At 34.3% G+C, this 19,434-nt stretch overlaps 1 protein-coding gene across 13 annotated transcripts in view; it reads right to left on the bottom strand.

The window, feature by feature from the left end:
* TRDN (triadin) overlaps window positions 1-19,434 on the bottom strand; it is a 380,671-nt gene that overhangs the window by 41,730 nt on the left and 319,507 nt on the right. For 11 of the 13 annotated variants that reach the window (XM_049695258.1, XM_049695261.1, XM_049695255.1 and 8 more), the window contains 7 exons: window positions 7,650-7,676; window positions 7,189-7,218; window positions 5,587-5,616; window positions 4,176-4,202; window positions 3,759-3,791; window positions 1,988-2,035; window positions 718-735 (listed from right to left, as the gene is read on the bottom strand). In XM_049695258.1, coding sequence (XP_049551215.1) covers window positions 718-735; window positions 1,988-2,035; window positions 3,759-3,791; window positions 4,176-4,202; window positions 5,587-5,616; window positions 7,189-7,218; window positions 7,650-7,676 — 213 coding nt within the window. The remainder of the gene's footprint in view (window positions 1-717; window positions 736-1,987; window positions 2,036-3,758; window positions 3,792-4,175; window positions 4,203-5,586; window positions 5,617-7,188; window positions 7,219-7,649; window positions 7,677-19,434) is intronic. The other 2 variants (XM_049695254.1, XM_049695260.1) reach the window with 1 other exon arrangement.

The raw sequence follows: 19,434 nt of genomic DNA, 5'->3' as shown, positions 1-19,434 counted from the left end.
CACTCATATCTTCATCCAAGCCTCTGTTTCACACGTATATGTGTATGAACCAATATCACAATTTTGACACAATTTTGGACATATTTACTACCTGCGACAATGGGCAAATATTCACACTTTTCTGAGCCCAATAGTCACCTTTTAAACTCTACACCAGTAACATCTGTATGACTCCTGACCAATAAAATGGACAATCTTTAAAATCTATACTCATGAGGAAATACCATGATTTTAATAAACAAATGGCAAAACGTTTATAATTCATAAAATTATGAATAACATTAATACCAAAAACTACCTACCATATAATTAATGCTGCTTATAGGAAACAGATTAAAAACAGTATGTGGTTCATAACACCAAAAATTGTATATCATTTCATTTTCCTTTGTTATTCATTATGTATGTTTAAAAGATTGCCCATTTACCCTAACTTCTTAGTGTTATTTTATAGCCTGTATGGACTCATTCTTTTGGTATTAATAATAGTGATACAACTTCCAAAGATGTCTTCTGTATAATTATACCGAATTATTAATTAGTAGTGGAAGATAAAGATGTTAAATCAAAGCTGCAGCAATAACGTTAATTTATCACCTATAGAGGTACTTTAGCCTTGGGCAATGCTAAAAATAACAATTGGGGAAAAAACCCGAGCAAATTGTTAAAGTTAAAATGGCCAAGCGATACTTTCCAGATTTTATTTTCGTCTCTTACTTGTTGGTTTGGGTTTGACTGTGGAGAATGAAAGAAAGCAAATGACATATGATGAATACAAACCATGGGAAAAAATAACTCTTTAGCATTTGTATTTATTCCTTCTTCATTTTAAGTTCTCATCTTATCTTAAGCTTAATCCATTCTCTCTGAACACTATTATTTCACTGTCAGCAAATACATTAAACACACTGCTTATTGAAAAACTAAGACGCACAAAATTTTATGTAAAATTTGAAACAATCTATATATTTGGGACACAAATACATTGGGCTAGTTTCTTCATAATCTTCAAATACCCATATAACTAAGTGAGATGCTTAACACTTTAGGGTGAAAATTAGAGGAATGTTAACTAAAATTATGAGCTAAGGCAATGACTGGAATAGAGTACAATGGTTGTATGGGGTAATGTGAAAATAGGGTTTCTTTCTCATGAAATACAGTCTATAATTTCTATAAATAATTAGTTATCTCCTGAAATCTATTATATTTTCCTCTGAGAACTGTATTCAAATCCCGATTATCATGATTACCTCAGTTAAAAGAAAGAAATTATTTCACAGGCCTTTTCCTTTGGAATTATTTTTAGTAAGAAATGGGACTCCATTCATGGCGGAGGTAGGTAGGATTTCCATCTTGGGATCGAAGGGAGGAGATACAGTGTTTCAAGATGTCAGTTGAGATGGAGACTTAATTTTGTTCATCGTTTTAGGAAAGAACTTCAGAATTTCAAGAGTGTGTACACTCCTTTTTTTTTTCTCACATGAAATGATGGTTTGATATTTTTGCTTTGATATTATATGTTCTATTGATCACTCTTCAAGGCAGATTTTTAAAAGTTACACAATCATATAAGTCTCTGCGGAGCTCTCGTGAATGGAAATTATTCCATCTATACATGAACAGCAGACGGTTTCAAATTTCTGTGATTTTAAAATTTGAGGAAATGTGTTTTGAAAATGAGATTAAACAGCTAAAAATAGTACATGATAATCAATGCATGACATAAATTTCCTTGTGAATTATCTGTAAGCTTAGGTCAATCACACTTAAAAAACTAAAGTATGTCACTCTAGTTTTCCACTGTTAATTTTGATTGAGTATAACTTTTAGTTATTTACAAGAATCAAGAATCTTAGAATTTATGGCACTAAGAGTGCACATACTTCAGTAAAGATGTGTGTGTCTGTGTTTGTGCACGTGTTGGTGTGTGCCAACATAACATAAAACTGATACATAGAAGAAAAATCTAAAATAGCTCATTTACCTGTTTTTTCTATTGTGATAACTTTTGCCTGCTTGATAACTTTTTCATCTGTGATAAGAAAAAATATTAACACAAGTGGAAATTTTAAATGTATCAGTACAAAACAGTGACACATTTCAACCTTAATATTTTGTATTTTCTTTGAAATAACACCAATACTGAGACAAACTTAGCTGTTTTCCCAATAAAACAGCAAGTGATATCTTTTATTCAAATTGGATGGAAGCAAAAAAAAAATTTGTCCAGCTGCATATGTCCTTTGCAGCTTTCTTGCCATAAAGGTTTTCCTAATTCAAATGGTCCCCTAACCCCTAACCAAAGTATACTCTATCCTTTGCCTTCACTGTATTTCAGTGTATTTATCTACACTGAAGTACACATAAAACATGTATTCCCTTTTCATTATTGAGTAAGAATAGGAAGAAACAATTTTTTATCTTTCTTGAGCAAGATACCTCCCTGAGAACCCAGGATTAGCCTGGGAACCCAAGTTTTTATGTTGCAAAGCTGGGGAAGGGCAAAGGTGGTGCATTTATGGGATGTCTTCTGTGCTGTATGTTTTTGTAGACATAGTCAAATAGATTTGGGTCAAAGCAGAGGGATTAGTAAAATGATTCTATATAAAATTAAACTTTTCAAGTATTCAGCAGTGAGAATGAATCAGTTAGTCAAATATCCTGATTAGAAAGTTTCACTGGGAAACAGAATTTAGAGTATGAATGTGATCACTGAAATAAAAGAAAGATGTGGCTACAGGGCAATGCCTTTGTTATACACTCAGAGACTAAACTCTCTCCTTCTCTCAGTATTTCACCTCAAAAATGGTTGATATTTAGCACAGAAAAGAAAGTAACAGGGTTTACTATTCATTATATCAGGAGGTTCTAAAAGTTGTTTCTAAAGTTTTGCTTATGTCTATACAGACTGCTTTTCTCACCTCCCCATAGTCTGCTTCCGCTTTATTTATTTCTATGGTTTCTGTTGGTGTCTCATATTCTTTAAAGCGTAAACAAGTAAAATCAAACTGACTCAAATCCATTGAAAACAGATTGTATAAAGTAAAATTTAAAAAATATAAGCAAAAAGTTTCCTAAGATACGTTTAAAGAAAGTATGCTTTTACCTTTGTAAAGATTCTGGCCTAACTATATTCACAACATCAGGGAAACAATAAAGGACAATATTCTACAGAATAACTGAGGCTTGACACAACTTCAAATTTAAATTCATATTTAATTGGTTTAAATTAAAATTTAAATAAAGTTTCTATTCTTAAATAAAAACTAATTATTAAGCTAGTCTTGGTAATTTCTCTATTTCTCCTTATGGGCAAAGCCCATTGGCTTACCTCTACTTTCTACAAAATGTAGTACCAAGAATAAGAAGATGAAGGAAAGAAGGAAGGATGAAGGGAAGCAGGAGGAAATATTGATTTCCTTTTCTTGGGATTTTTGGAATTCAAGATGATCATGTTTGAATGAGCCATTCTGAATTACAAGTTTTCTAGTGATGTCTTGCCCCAAACAGAACAAAACAAAACGAAATATAGAGACCATTCATCTGAATGCTGGCAAAGATGGTCTTTGTGCTAAGCTAAGTCTGATGGGAAGGGATCACAAGCTATGTAGTTATATCTGGCAGGTCAAGTTCTCAGCATGAACTATTAACCATCCCTAATAACTTTAGATTTGACTCTAAGCTCATCATCCTGTTAAAACTAGAACATTGAGAGACAATTTGATACTACTGTACAAATAACACCTGCAAAATACCTGGTTTACCATGAGAAACAGTCTTTTCTTGTTCTGAAAATAATAAAAAGAAAATCTTTTCAGATATTTAGAAGCTTTATAAATTAACATATGGCAAATTTTCTCTGTGACGTGGTCCAGTGATTTGTTTAGTAGAAAAAAACTGACAGATTTTAACAAATGTGTCCATGGAGAAAAACTGTTCCTTAATTTTCATGTCATTTCATGTAGTTTAAATAAAAAACTTAAAGGTTTGGGTTGCATGAAAACAATATACAAAGAATTCTTATTTACATTTAAGCACCTATAATTTCCAAAGCATAGGCTGTAATAAAGTATAAATACTGAGGTATAGATTGAAAATATGTATTATTAAAGATATTTAAGTTTTTTGTAAAAATTCTGTATCAACTTTATAGATAAAATTAAGATACATACTGTGTATTTGAGCTTTTTCGGATGAAGCTAGAAAATAAACATTCATAATTATAAAAATTTCAATTAAATCACCTGCAAAATTGTAGTATTTAATAATAATAAATGAAAGTTTTAAATATTACTAGGCCTAAATAGAAGTTTTAAATGGTATTGGGTTTCTGATTAAAAAAAAAAAAGAGGTAAAATGCAAAGTGTTCATATCTGGTAACACATACTCATCTGCAGCAAATAAATGTACTCGGGAAAATAAATAATAAGATAGTAGTTAGGCATTTTTAAGCCTTGATACATTAAAAAGATACATTATTTACAAGAAAAACTAGACTCAAGCTTATGATCAGTTGTCAGGTAAGCTCTGATAAGAATTAAAGGAATAAGATAGTATTGTATATACATCTAGACTTGGATTCGTTTTTTAATTTTTTTTTGCGGTACGCGGGCCTCTCACCGTTGTGGCCCCTCCTGCCGTGGAGCACAGGCTCCGAACGCGCAGGCTCAGCGGCCATGGCTCAAGGGCCCAGCCGCTCCACAGCATGTGGGATCCTCCTGGACCGGGGCACGAACCTGTGACCCCTGCATCGGCAGGCAGACTCTCAACCACTGCGCCACCAGGGAAGCCCTACATAATTTTTTATAATGAAGAAATAGCATCCATAGAGCCTGAGGGTTTTGTTGACTTGCCTCAGGTGAGTAATTAGATGGTACCAGAACTAGGACTTACACATTAAATAGCAGTGTAAACTTGGAAAGATTGCCCTTATTTTAGATCAATGTTGCCTCTTAATAAAATGATTGTTAGTCTGGGACAATCTCTTAGTGATATCACCCAGGGTTTTGTAAACCAGACCTGGGCACAATTCTAGCTCCAATATTTATTAACGTGAAAATCTTGGAAAAATAACTTTCTAAACTTTGTCTATTGAACTGTTTCCACAGATATGAAACATGGGTAATAATTGTCATGTTGCATGTCTCTCCTAGTGATGGGATGAAAATGGAATCTTATGCTATTCCTCAGCTCTAGCAGATGCTTGGTAAGTTCTTGTCCTCTTTCCCTTCAAATCTCAGTAGCCTATGATTTCATGATTTTATAACTCTGGTGTGTTATCAGAAATAAACTCACAGATTAAACATGATTATACTAGGCTTTGAAGAACTCCAAGAAATGTCTCCTGAAACCTGGAATCTCTGCTGAGGTTCCCTTAAAGCCATGTTCCAGATGTTTTTGCCTATGGAATATCCCCATTCTCACCTAATCCAGTAGTGTGAAACCATATTGAGCAATGGAGTAGGGAAAATAATGAGGATCTGGGAGACTCTGTGTAACTCCCCATTGGTGGGTAGTAAGCCTTTTTTAGTACTAAACTAACAGCAACATTAGCTCTGTAACTAAGAATAAAAATATTGTTACCTGGTTTTGCTTCCTTTTTAACTTGTGACTCTGAAGGGGAAAACAGAAGATAGAAATTTTTAAATCTGAAAAAATAAACTATAGCACAAATGCATTTTTGGACACTATTTTATTTCATTTACCATAATTTGAAAAAGCAGAATTTCAGTAAAAATTATTTTAGTTTCCTACTGGCTTGTCAGTACTGGACTATTGAACACACAGTAGTTAAAATCATGATATGTACTTGTCTGTCACTAAGTTATTGCTACTGCTAATGGATTTCAACCTGAATTTTCTGTTTTCTCAAGATGGTTGTTGTGGAGAATAGTCCTAATGTCCACATAAGATAAATGACTTGATGAGAGGAGTTGGAAGAGTTTTTCTTAAATATATGTAATTGTGATTCAGAAATTTAGACCGTGTTATGGCTTGAATTGTGTGCCACAGAAAAATATTTGAAGCCCTAATAGAAAATAACTCAGAATGTGACCTTATTTGGAAATAGGATTATTTGCAGATGTGATTAGTTAACGTAAAATCAGGCCACACTGGAGTAGGGTGGGCCCTTAATCCAATCTGACTGGTGTCCTTATAAGAAGAAGAAAAAAGACACAGATAGAGACACCCCAGAGAAGATGGCTGTGTAATGATGGAGGCAGAGATTGGAGTGAGCCAACTACAGGCCAAGGAACACCAAGGACTGCTGACAAACACCAGAAGCTAGAAGAGATAAGGAAACACTGTCCTCTACAGGTTTCAAAGGGAGTGTGGCTCTGCTTCTCTCTTGACTTTGGACTTCCATCCTCTGGAACTGTGAAAAAAATCAATTTTTGTTGTTTTAAGCTATAATAATTAGTGAAGGTGTGGTTATATGGGGGTAGAGGGGATCCTTAATCCAGTAGGACTGGTATCCTTGAAGAAGAAGAGAAAAGATACGGAGATAAAGACAATGGGAGAAGAGCTTCATGTGATGACAGAAGCTGAGATTACAGAGATGCCTCTTCAAGCCTAGGAATACCAAGGATTGCTCACAAACACCAGAAGCCAAAAGAGGCAAGGAAGGATTCTTCCCTACACCTTACAAGGGAAACATGCCCTGCTGACACTTTGATTTCGAATGTCTAGTTTCCAGAACTGTGAGAGAATAAATTTCTGTTGTTTTTAGCCACCTAGTTTCTGGTATTTTATTACAGCAGCCCCATAACACCAATACAGTTGGGAGACATGAATCAAAATTTTAACTGTTTTGAAAATCATTGCTGTGTTTTCTTTTAAAAAACTGTTTGCTGCCTGCTATAGCTCTCAGAAATGTTCATCTGACTCAGAAGCCCCCACAAAATAGAAGAGTGTGGGCAGCTTTTTTTCTGACAGGATGTCTGTGTTCTATAGTAATCAGCGAAAAATAGTCATTTGTCTCTTCTGAACTATATAAATTTCTCAGCGGTTTCACTTTGTAAATAGGGTTTTTTCCTAGGAACAGGTAGTATAGCTAAACATATGTTACGTTTGTTTTATTTTAAAAAGTTGTTCAAGAATAAAATTTTAGTATAATATTTGCACTAGAACACATTTGCAAAAAACTATGCTATTCATTATAAATATGGAATGAAATGTACATACCTGGCTTATCTTCTTTTTTTACTTGTGGCTCTAAAAATGAGTAAACATTAGTAATAACGATTATATAAAAATATTTATTTCCTGTACTCATGCATATTTCTTTTACATATTATTGTTCTTTAATCTTCCATATTAATTTTCTTCTTATGATTGCAGCAGATTAATACACACACAAGTAAAGGTTCCTCATTATCAATCACAATAAGAATTTTTGAGAAAAATTGGAAACATGAACTAAGATTTTTAATGAAAAGTTAATGAAATCATACCCAGTGAATGAAGTATAAAGGAAAGTATCAGCATAGCAAATTCTCAGAAACACAAGTAAGACAACCAGCACATTATCTGCACAAAATAGTTAAGCCTTTGACTTTATGCAAAACACACTCAACAATAGAATCAGAGGATGAGTAAAGCAGGCATTTAAGATTTGTTTTTCGTTTTTGGCATGTATAACATACGTGGAGACTTGGGCTTGACTTCTTTGCCTAGAAAAAGTTTAAAAATTATTAAAAACTGAGTCATTCCATTGTTATTGGATCAACATTGTATATGGTAGAATATTATATATTTGAAAATCAAACACTATAGACCCCAACTATTTTTTTTTTTTTTTTGCGGTACGCGGGCCTCTCACTGTTGTGGCCTCTCCCGCTGCGGAGCACAGGATCCGGACGCGCAGGCTCAGCGGCCATGGCTCACGGGCCCAGCTGCTCCGCGGCATGTGGGATCTTCCCGGACCGGGGCACGAACCCGTGTCCCCTGCATTGGCAGGCAGACTCTCAACCACTGCGCCACCAGGGAAGCCCCCAACTATCTTTCTTTATTGAAATTTTTACAGGATATGTAATTTAATGTCCAAGCCAAGTTACTAATTGAAAAATCATTTAAAACAATAACAGTTTAATTTCATTCCACCATTAAAATTTTGCTCACAAACTCGTGTGCAATGTTAACTGTTTAATCTAATGTTAAGATGGAAGATACAATTTTATTTTGAGAATTACTTTTAGCCTTTCATTATCCAAGATGAAAAATTCAAGACTACTGCTTTCATTTCCATTATCAATATGTTATCTGTTCCAGTATAATATATTAAATAGCGACTGCTGCTGAATCTGGAATTCTTGATGACCCAAAATATACCATATGCTTCTATTGCATATTGGATTCCTAGTTCAGGGGTTGGCAAATTTTCTGTGAAAGTTCAGATATATATATTTTTTGACTTTGGAGCCATATGATCTCTGTCGCAATTATTCAGCTCTGTTGTTGTAGCACAGAGCAGCCATAAGCATTATGTGAATGAATAGAAATGGCTGTGTTCTAATAAAGCTTTACTTACAGAAGCTGGTGGCCAGTCTGCAGGCCATGGTTTGCCAACATCTGCCCTATCCACAGTAAATTTTAACTTTCTTTCTTTGTTATCTCAACAAAGATTTTAACAGTAAACAAAGCACCTTTCTTTGATTCTGAATTCCTAGATTAACAACATCCAATACCTTTCCATAACTGCTCTACTAAACTTCTTAAGAATGTTACCTTTACTTGTTTTTTCCATTTATTGACTCCCATTTAATCATTAATTCACTATCATCTAGCTTCTATTCCCAACATTATATTTATCAGGCATCTCTGGTCACTAACTAATTCCCCCTTACTTTCCAGTATCAACGAACATATGTAACTATGTTGATCACTTTCTTCTTTTTAAATTCCTATTCATTTGGCTTCTGGGAAGGATGTACATAACATACTCTACTGTAATAAGATAAACATTTATACCATCCTCTTCATTGTCAAAAGTGTCCTAGTGACTTCCACTTTTAGCTAAATAAAATAGCAAGCACCTGATTAGTTTTCACACTTGAAACTACAGGAAATAGAAAAAACTATATAAAACATGGTTTTAAAGATATTGGACATCAGACAATAAAGGACAGTGATTTTTAAGTAATGAAAAACAAATGAGGTGTGCTCTATGATTATCCCAGCTTAATGCCTTGAGAAAACTGCAGGCTGTTAGTGCAGGAATAGAGCTGATTTGATGAGATCGAACTGGGTGTCTTGAGAGACCAAGACAGCGAGAGATCAGTGGTCAGAGTAATATAAAGTAGGAAGCTAAAGAGATTAGAAAGAGGGAGAAAAAAAGATTTTAAAAAGTTTGGAGAATTTGTGGAAGGCTCCCTCAAGTCTTCAGATGAGCACTGCCAGCCTATGTGCACAACGAAACTACTTACGGTAGAGAAAGAAATAGTAATAATACTGTAGCAGTTTATAGTAAGTGTTGAAGCTGGGTAGTGTCAGTCCTTCAGCTTTGTTCTTTTTTTTTTTTCAGTTTTGTGTTGGCTATTCTGGGTGTTTTCCCAATCCATGTAAACTTTAGAACCACTTAGTCAACATCCACAAAATAACTTGCTGAGATTTTGATGGAAATTACATTGTATCTATAGATCAAGTTGGGAAGAACTGACATCTTAATGTTGAATCTTCTACTTCACAAACATAGAATATCTCACCATTTATGTAGAGATTTTTATTCCTTGATTCTTTTTTTTATCAGAGTTTTCTTCCCTTCACTTTTTATTTGGCTAATTTCTATTTAGGGCTCAGCTATCTCTTCCTCAGAAAGCATTTTCTGATATGGTTGGACAACTTTTCCCCTTTATGTGCCAACATTATTTTTTTGATATCTTGATCATTGTTTTTTGATATCTTATTCACAATATACTGTAAATATTAACTTAAGTGAATACCTTCCCTTCTAGACTGTGAGATATTTGAGAACAGAGATCATGTTTATCCATCATTGAATCCAGAGAGCTGGTGCAATACATGGTTATGTGATAGGCACTCAATTACTGTTTGTTCATTAGATAAATAAATGAAATAATTAATGAAAACAAGAGAAGGTAAATAAATGGAGAAGTTGAGTCAATGAATGTAGGAGAATATGTGAATTCAGAAATTACATTAGAACACAAAAAAATGTTAAAATTACTACAGGCTTTCTTTGACTTGACATGACTATTCACCTCTCAGCTTTCTGGTACCCAGACAAAGATAAAATGTGCAATCAGTTATACAATTCACACTGTTTTAAGTTGTAAGCAAATAAGTTGTTTAAGAGAAGCACAACAATTCTTAATATTACCTGAGATACATTTGTTTTATGGGTTCTCAGGAAAAAAAAAAACTATAATGCAGTATAATGTAGCAGATAACATCTTTGACAATATCCCTACCCTAATTATGTAACAGTTTTCATAGGACTCTACCTACTGCTCTCAACATGGACCAAGCACAGTTCAATAAGAGAACATACACACACACATACAAACACAAATTGTGTACAAATATAAGGATGTTCAATTATGCTCTTCAAACCCAACCAGGTTAAGAAAATCTTGACTTAAAAGTTCTGCTAATTCGTACAATCAGGTTGTGATAGATACTGGATAACTATTCCCACAAAGCTGTTCAATAATGAAATCTGGGTTTCAGAGCTGGTTCTTCATGTGCCCTCCCATATATACTTATTTCCAAGTTTAATTTCAATTGCAGTCCTCTAACAACTAATTATTCTGCTGTTCTCCTGTATTCTGTGCTATGGTTTTAATGTGTCCCCCTATAAGAAATGTTGCAGGGCTTCCCTGGTGGCGCAGTGGTTGAGAGTCCGCCTGCAGATGCAGGAGACACGGGTTTGTGCCCCGGTCTGGGAAGATCCCACATGCCGCGGAGCGGCTGGGCCCGTGAGCCATGGCCGCTGAGCCTGCGCGTCGGGAACCTGTGCTCTGCAACGGGAGAGGCCACAACAGTGAGAGGCCCGCGTACCGCAAAAAAAAAAAAAAAAGAAATGTTGCAGTCTTAATACTCATAAATGTAACCTTATTTGGAAATAGGGTCTATTTGTAACTATATGTAACCTTATTTGGAAATAGGGTCTTTGCAGATATAATTAGGTTACATGAAGTCATTAGGCTGGGCCCTAACCCAGTATGACTGGTGTCCCTATAAAAGGAGGAGAAGAGACACAGAAATGGACATGCATAGAGGGAAGATGATATGAAGATACAGGGAGAATACCATGTGATGACAAAGAGATTGGAATGATTCACCTAGAAGCCAAGGAGCACCAAGAATTTCCAGCAAGACCAGAAGCTGAGAGAAAGGCATGGAACAGATTCTCTTCCAGAACCCTCAAAGAGAACACAGTCCTGCCTAAACCTTGATTTTGGACTTCTGGTGTAAGGAACTGTGAGAGAATAATTTTCTGTTTTAAGCCACTCATTTTCTGGCATAGTTACCACAGCCCTAGGAAACAATACAATTCTTTAATCCAATCCACCACTGTTTCTCTTTGTAATTACCAAGAACATCCAAACTGGTCATGCAAACACAGGCTTTTTTCCATTGTTCTTTCAATTCTGAAGCCAGAGAGATTTTCTAGGATGCCTGTCTGGTTATGTCAGATATCACATCTCAGTGGAAATCACGTACTGCCTTTATTAACTCCAGCTGCCTCTGCCTGCTCTATAAGGCTACTGATGAATCTAATTGTTGCGTATCTCACCACCCTCTTCTGTACTATTTTGTACTCTATGTTCAAGTTATACTGAAGTATTGTATTTCTAAAAACCATCTTAAGGTCTCTTTTTCTTCTGGGATGTCTTAAGTGTTTATCTCTTTGTCTAGAACATTCTTCCTCCTTCTTCATCTGGCTAAATCCCATTTAGTATTCAGACTAGCTCTGGAGTCTGTGGTGAAGTTGGGTGCTCACTTCACTCTCCTTCTCCCATGAGGATGGTGTCTTTTTCTGAGCTGGGCTGCCTGGGCTTGGGGAAGGGGAATGGCGGGAATGCGGATCTATTTTTCCTACTCTCCTCAGTATGTCTTTACTTATTTCTTTTCTTCACCCAGGTGTTTTAAGACCTCACCTGGAATCCCTGACTCTTGTGAAGGTATTTTCATGCACAAAGAGTTGTTCAAATTGATGTGTCTTGGGAGGAAATGAACATTGGAAATTCCTATATCACCATCTTGCTAATGTCAGTCCTAAATATTCTTTAGCTCTTTTATATTCGTAGTTTCATGATCTCATACATTCAGTTATAAGAGTATATAATATCAGTTTAAAATCTGATGAAACTTCACAGGCAAACATATCTGCAGATACATGAATGAATAAAGTGCATGTAAATGTCTGTTTATACATGGTCTAAGACTATATATTTCCTAAGGTCCATATTTAGGCTGCAATAAGCATAAGGACAAGTGTAGAATGTTTGCTGGAGGAGAATTCTGTAAAGGCAGTAGTTCTCAAACAGCAGCATCACCTGGGAACTTAAAAATGTAAATTCTTAGCCCCATCCCTGACCTTCAGAATCATAAACTCTAGGCATGGGCCAGCCCACCAGGTATATCTGACACATGTTGAAATTTGAGAACCACGACATTTGTTAACAGCATTCATTTAACAAAAAACTATGGTTATTTTTTACAATTCCGAGTTCCATCTAATCGTGTATGTCATATTTCAGCAAATATGGCTTAATTAAAATCAGAGAAAGCCTTCAATCTACTGAGACATAAATGGATAAAGCTAAAAACAGAACATGCTTATGTTGATTATAGGGTGTCAACTTTTCAATATAGATGACAGTAATAGTATATTCAGATGTTTGTGATTGAGATCTGTAAAGTATGTGATGTGAAATCTACTTTATATAACACAAGAATATTTTATTTTTACAAAGGAAACCATATCATTGTAACATTGATGTTCTCATGGAAGTGATAATTGGCTCCACATTCAAAGAATACAGTTCAATAGTAAGTAGCAATATAATAAATATATACATACATAAATATATTTGTTCATTTTAGTTATGGAGATTTTAGTTTTTTCTGTTTCTATTATAGCTTTTGTATTTTCTGTATTTTCTAAATATTTTGAATTGTATTAAAACAAAATGTCAATGCAGTATTTCCCATTTCTACCCTTACACTGCATAGACTTAAAAGAATAAATGGTCATAGTCAACAAATAAAAAAAGAAAGTAAAAGGAAAAAAATTAAGAGCCAAAATATTCTAAAATATTAGACACATGAATGATAAAAATCATAGCAGTTTAAAATTACATATATAAAAGAATAAATAGCCTATCTATATCTATATATATTAAGGAATTTTGAAAGTAATGTCAGACAAAATTAATAAAATTTTGACCTATACAATCAGAAACTACTTATTTCGTAGTACACTGCAACAAGCAGTAGATAAAGATATCTTAAGTGTTGGGTCAAATTCTCATTCAGACACTCATTTACTGTGGAACCTTGACATGGCCATTTAACTTGTTTGGTTCTCATCTTCCAAAATGAAAATAAATGTAAGAAGTTAGATTAGGTGATTTTTAAGATCTCATCCAGGTCTAAAATAATATATTTACACTAAATATTAATTTAAATCTAAATAGTAAATCATTTAAAAGGGAGATTTACTTCATATTATAATAGAGAGAAATGCAGTCTGAAAGATAAGAAGTAAAAAATATTGTTCACGGCATCCTTTAAATTTAAAAGCAGCAATACTTTGGCAGTATATTGAGATAGTGTTTGGAAAGTTCTTCAGGGTCTATGGTGGTTATGCAGTTTCCTGGTTACATGAACCCAGTGAAATGTATACACAGAAATGATTTTTTTCAGCCTCATTCGCTTTGCATTGTGCTAAGTTTTCTAGGCACCAATTATTTTGTTAACTTTCTTGAGGCTGTACTAACAATAAATTTCTATGGAATCTTTTTAGCTATTCAAGCATACTAGCTTTGACAATTCTGTTCTCACAATGCCTCCCAGACAGCTATCATACTTTGCCTCAACTGTGTGGTGAGGGACCCTTTGGGTCCTACTTCTTGATGCTCAAAAAGGATTAAAGTGATGCTGATGAAACTGTTTAGCAGCAAGTGCTTTGTTTGCACCATGACCAGGTATAAGAGATAAAAGTAAGTTAAGAGAGAAGCAGTAGAAAGAGGAGGTTAATCAGAAATATTACTTTGAAGTCTTTTTTTAAATATAGAATTTAATATAGTGCTGATATCACACCATAATTATTCAACTATTCAATCATTCATTCAGCAAGTGTTGACTCAGCATTTAGTACATGCTAAGCACTTCACTCTCCCAAGAATATTTAGTCTATAAGGCTTACCTATTAATTGAGACTGAATTATTATGGATGAGTTTAATTCTGGTGACAGTCATAGAAATTAGATTTGGTTGAAATGCCATGCTATGTTCATCTCTTTCAAAGGGCATAGAAAATTATATCAATTCCAGATATGACATATATCCTTTGAAAAGTTGGAGAAGACTATAAAAAGATAAATGGACTCATTCCACTCTTGACCCAACTATCTAACTTTCTAAGAAAAATGTATATACCACAGTAAATTCAAACTTAATAAATTCAAAATTGAATCATGATCTATTATTCTCTCCTGTAACCAAGTACTCTATCTTGGTAAATGGTACTACCTTCCACCTACATTTCCAACCAGGAGGCTAGAAGCCATCCAACATTCTTCTCCATGCTTTGCCACCCCTATTCAGAGTCCTGTTCATTCCATTTCCTAAGTATACCTTGAGTGTACTTCCATTCGTTCATTTCCTCCTCAGTTTCTGCCTCCATTATAGCCTCAAATATATCATTTTCACCCTCCAGTTTCCTTTCTCACCTGATGTCCTTTCCCTTCTTATCACCTTTCACTGTACCACACTCATTTATTAAGACAGCTCAGCTGTTGTCTCTCTTATGAAGACTTTCTTGACCTCTTTCCATGATGGGTTAAATGCCCCTAATCTGTACTCTCCCTATCCAATGTAAATTATTATCCCTGTATGTCATAATTATTTGCAATACTCTTTAATTATTTACTCATTTGCCTTCCCCAAATAAATTGATAAGTTCACTAGTCAGGGACTGCAACTATCACCTTAGTATCCTTTGCACTTGTTCACTGTCCACACATAGTCAATAATAATGAACAAGTGATAACTCTGTATCAATGGAGGGTTGCTCTCTTGAGTAATGCATACACTAAATACATTCTCACTGATGACCCATCGAAGATGCTGCTAAAATATTTGGGAAGGGGTTGCAAAAAAGAGAGCTATTTTAACTCTGTGACCCTTCAATAAAACATATTATCAACAGAAATCTTCCATTTTTTCTCTACAGAGGATATTTTTCACAATTGTATTGTGATCACCTTGCTTTGGGATACATGAAAATAAAACACGGGAAAGTCTGTGCATGGGATTTATTATTAATGTTGTGATCATTTCATCTAAGAAAAGGAGGAACTTATACTATGTTTAGCTGTGACTATTGTGTAGTTTTGGCCTGGAATACAAAATGCATTGGAGAGCATTTTAAATTGATTAGCACCATCAGGCACAAGCATGTTTTAATTATTAAGATTTACTATATTACCCTAAACACCTCCCCATCACATCCTGATCCTTTAAGTGGGTCTTAGGAAAAAATGAGACAATAAGAAATGAGCCCCCACTATGATGTAGGCTCAGTGAGATTCAATCCTTAGTTTAAAGGTCAGGGCTTTGATTAGGGCATGATTTAGTGGTGGAGGGTTTGTGAGGAGGAGAGCACAGTAAAATGTCTGAGTTTGGATTGGCTTCTTTAAAGTAGAGAGGCATGACCCCAAAGGAACCATTATTTTTGCCATGTTAGGTATTGGTCACATTAATCTCAGTTCCGGAGCTCTAGGATATTCTGTTCTGAAATCAGGGATGTGAGAATAGAAGAGATAGTAGTTAATATTATTTCTTTTCATTTCTACTACACCCACATAAACAGTCTCATTTTCCTTTCTTAAGATGTTTTGTGTCATTGGGAGCTAAATTTGAACAGCGTATGAAAGAAAAGAGAAGATTCCTTATGTTTGTCCACAAGAGAGATCTGAAATATTTTCCTCTGGAATATGATTCAGTTATTAAATATACACCCTCTTTTAAGCATTCCACAAGTGTGGAACATTTCATCACTGGCTTGAGAAATATTTCTATATATAAATATCACTGTGTTAATCTACGAAATCAAAAAACAAAACAAAAATTAGCTAAAAGCATTGTTTTTAAAACTACGATATATTGTGTTACAAATAGTATAAGAGCATGTTTATTCATAGAAGAAAGAAAAAAGGAGATTGAGAATAGGTTCAAGTAATTAATAAAACTATAATTAATTAATTATAATTAATATAGCTAATATAAAGCTATAGTTTAGAATAGCAAAAAAGATATAAAAACTAAGCAATACATTAACATGGGGAAAAACTGAATTTTTGTAAATTTTGTAATATCAGAATAACTCACAAATTAGCCTGGAGACAGAAACCATTCTAATCGAGCTGTCTTCTTAAAGGCAAGTGTCTAAAAAGCTCTGGAGCTGTGTTTTTTGTTGTTGTTTTTTTTTATTTTAGAATAATCAGATCATCAGCTTCCTCTATGGCAAGTAATAAAGTCTTGGTTAGTGAGTTGCTTTTGCCACACTGAAAGCTCTTCCTCAATTAGTTTTTAGAGTGGGTTGAAATTGGGAAGGAGAATTTTCAATGACAATTTTATATAAAGGGCAAAAAGAAAACATTTTTTATTCCCATAAATTACAGAAAGAAGAAAATCTTTCTGTAAAAAACCTAAAAACTAAAAATTATGTCTTTTGAAGGAGTCTAAAATGCATACCATTGAAGAAATATCTAAAGGAGATGAAATATCTAATTATTGGCTCTTTGTTTACACTCATGCATAAGTAGTGTTTAGTAATTTTAAATGAAGCTATCGTTATTCCTCCTTTTTCTCTGGATAGAGAGGACTTTCCTAGGATTCATAGACCATGCATCTCTCCTTTAAGCCAGCTGAGAAAAATTGTACCTATCACAGGTTGATTCATAAGCTACTAATGGGACTGTGCTTGACTGATTGAATTGGCTAAGAAATATTTCATCTCTAGAAGATACATTTGACCAGAAAAACTTAAGGCTACAGTACTCAAGGCATTATTATAAATAAAACGAGAAGATTTTAGTACGGAAGTGGTCTACATTCAAAGGTCAAGCAGGAAAAGGGTTATATCTTTTTTCCACAAAATAAAATTTTTTTCCACAAAATAAAAATTGCTTAAATGAAAGCCAATGATTTCATCTCTTTCAGATTTTGAAAAACTGTACCAAATTTTAATTCTGAAAAATTGTCTCATGAACCTATTAGCATAATTTATAGCTAACACACTAAAAGTTTATTTTGTGCCCAGAACCAGACTAAGCATTTTTTTTTTTTTTTTTTTTTTTTTAGTATGCGGGCCTCTCACTGCTGTGGCCTCTCCCATTGCGGAGCACAGGCTCCGGACGCGCAGGCTCAGCGGCATGGCTCACGGGCCCAGCCGCTCCGCGGCATGTGGGATCCTCCCGGACCGGGGCACGAACCCGTGTCCCCTGCATCGGCAGGCGGACTCTCAACCACTGCGCCACCAGGGAAGCCCCAGACTAAGCATTTTAAATAGAATACTTTAACATTTATAGTAACCCTCATGAGCTCAATTTCTCATTTTAACAAATTATTAGACAGGCTTCCAGGTCCATTTGACTGAATAACTAAGCTCTTACTACATTTGTTTGTTCAAAAACATTTACTGAGCTCTTACTATGTGCTAGAAACTATTTTAGGCACAAGTAAGAATGAAATAAACCAACAAAAATCCTGCCCTAAGGAACATATGGTCTACTGCTCTGATTTGTTATTCGTATCATCCAGATTTATCTAAGGATTACTTAGATAATCAGTTCAGTTCAAAATAGGTGTATCACCACTCCAACATTTTTTTCCCACCACTGCCCCCATCATCTCTATTTATATTTTTCTGAGAATAGAATGATAATATTATATTTGAGGTTCTAAATTTGGCAGTAAACTATATCCATGATACATTGGCAAAAGGAAGGTACACTCATTTTATGTTACCTTGAAGTCAAAGAGGACAACTTGTGACATTGTAAGTCATTTGCTCACTGCCTTAGAAATCAAGTTGAGTATACGAGTGTGGTCATTGATATGTTGAAAGAAGCTAGGTCATCCCACCTATGAATTCTGTAACCTGGGAATTCATTTCACCTTTATTTCAGCTTCCTTGCCTGTAACTTGGGCAAAATAATGAAACCTAAATCACAAGATTTTATGAGATCCAATTATGTATGTATGTGAATAAATCCTCTTGATTAATTGATTAATTGCTCCACCAATATTAGTTATTTTTTTCATTTTCCAGGATTTGGATTAGTTGGCATTCAATAAATGCCCTTGGACTTACATAATAAAAATTATTTCAATTTTCTTGATTTACTGTAAGTTTCTTCGTGGTAATAATCCTTCTCAGCATATTATAATGACACATACCTAGTGACTAATCAGCAAACACTAGTTTATAATAGAAACAATGGTTGACCTACTGCATTTACATGGCTATCTGCAGGGATACTTATGAAGTATTTAACACCAATGCCACTTGCTAGCAATTACTCAATTTTCCATGTCAACATAATTTTAATAAATTTTTTATCCCAAAAGAGAATGACTGCTTCCTCCCCCAAGAATTTACAGTACAATTTTTTGTCTTCTTGTTTATGGGAAAAAAAATAAAAGGAAATTTTGAGATAGCAATGCCTGGGCATAAATTTATTATTCATGTTAGCATATCTTCATCGTTCTAATTGCAACACAATCAAACATTGCTTCCAGTCTTCCTTATTTAGTTTTTCTTCTTTTTTAAAATATATGTTGTTATTAATTTAAAAAATTCTATCATCTTTGCTCTATTGCTTCCCCAATCTTTTAAGTAAGTAAACGTGTAAGACATCATTTTTCAAAGTGTGTTCAGCTGAACACCACTATTATATTACAGAAAAGATAACATGGTTGAATAAATATGAGAAACATTGGGTGGAAAAATGTTCAGCAGGTTTTTTACTATCAGATTTTCATAATGTGTTCATATCTATGATGAACTCCAAGAGGTTTTCCCAGACTTATTTAATCTCAAAACTCTTTCATGTATCAATAATTATGGCTAGTCTTCTATGCAAAACACTTTTCAAAATACAAGTGTAAGAAATAACTTATACTGCAGTAACACTTCTCCCTTTACAGTTAGAAAGAAAAACTCTATAACAATAA

The sequence above is a fragment of the Orcinus orca genome, chromosome 12 (genome assembly GCF_937001465.1).
Source record: "Orcinus orca chromosome 12, mOrcOrc1.1, whole genome shotgun sequence".
NCBI lineage: Eukaryota > Metazoa > Chordata > Mammalia > Artiodactyla > Delphinidae > Orcinus > Orcinus orca.
This window is presented reverse-complemented; position numbering and strand designations above follow the sequence as displayed.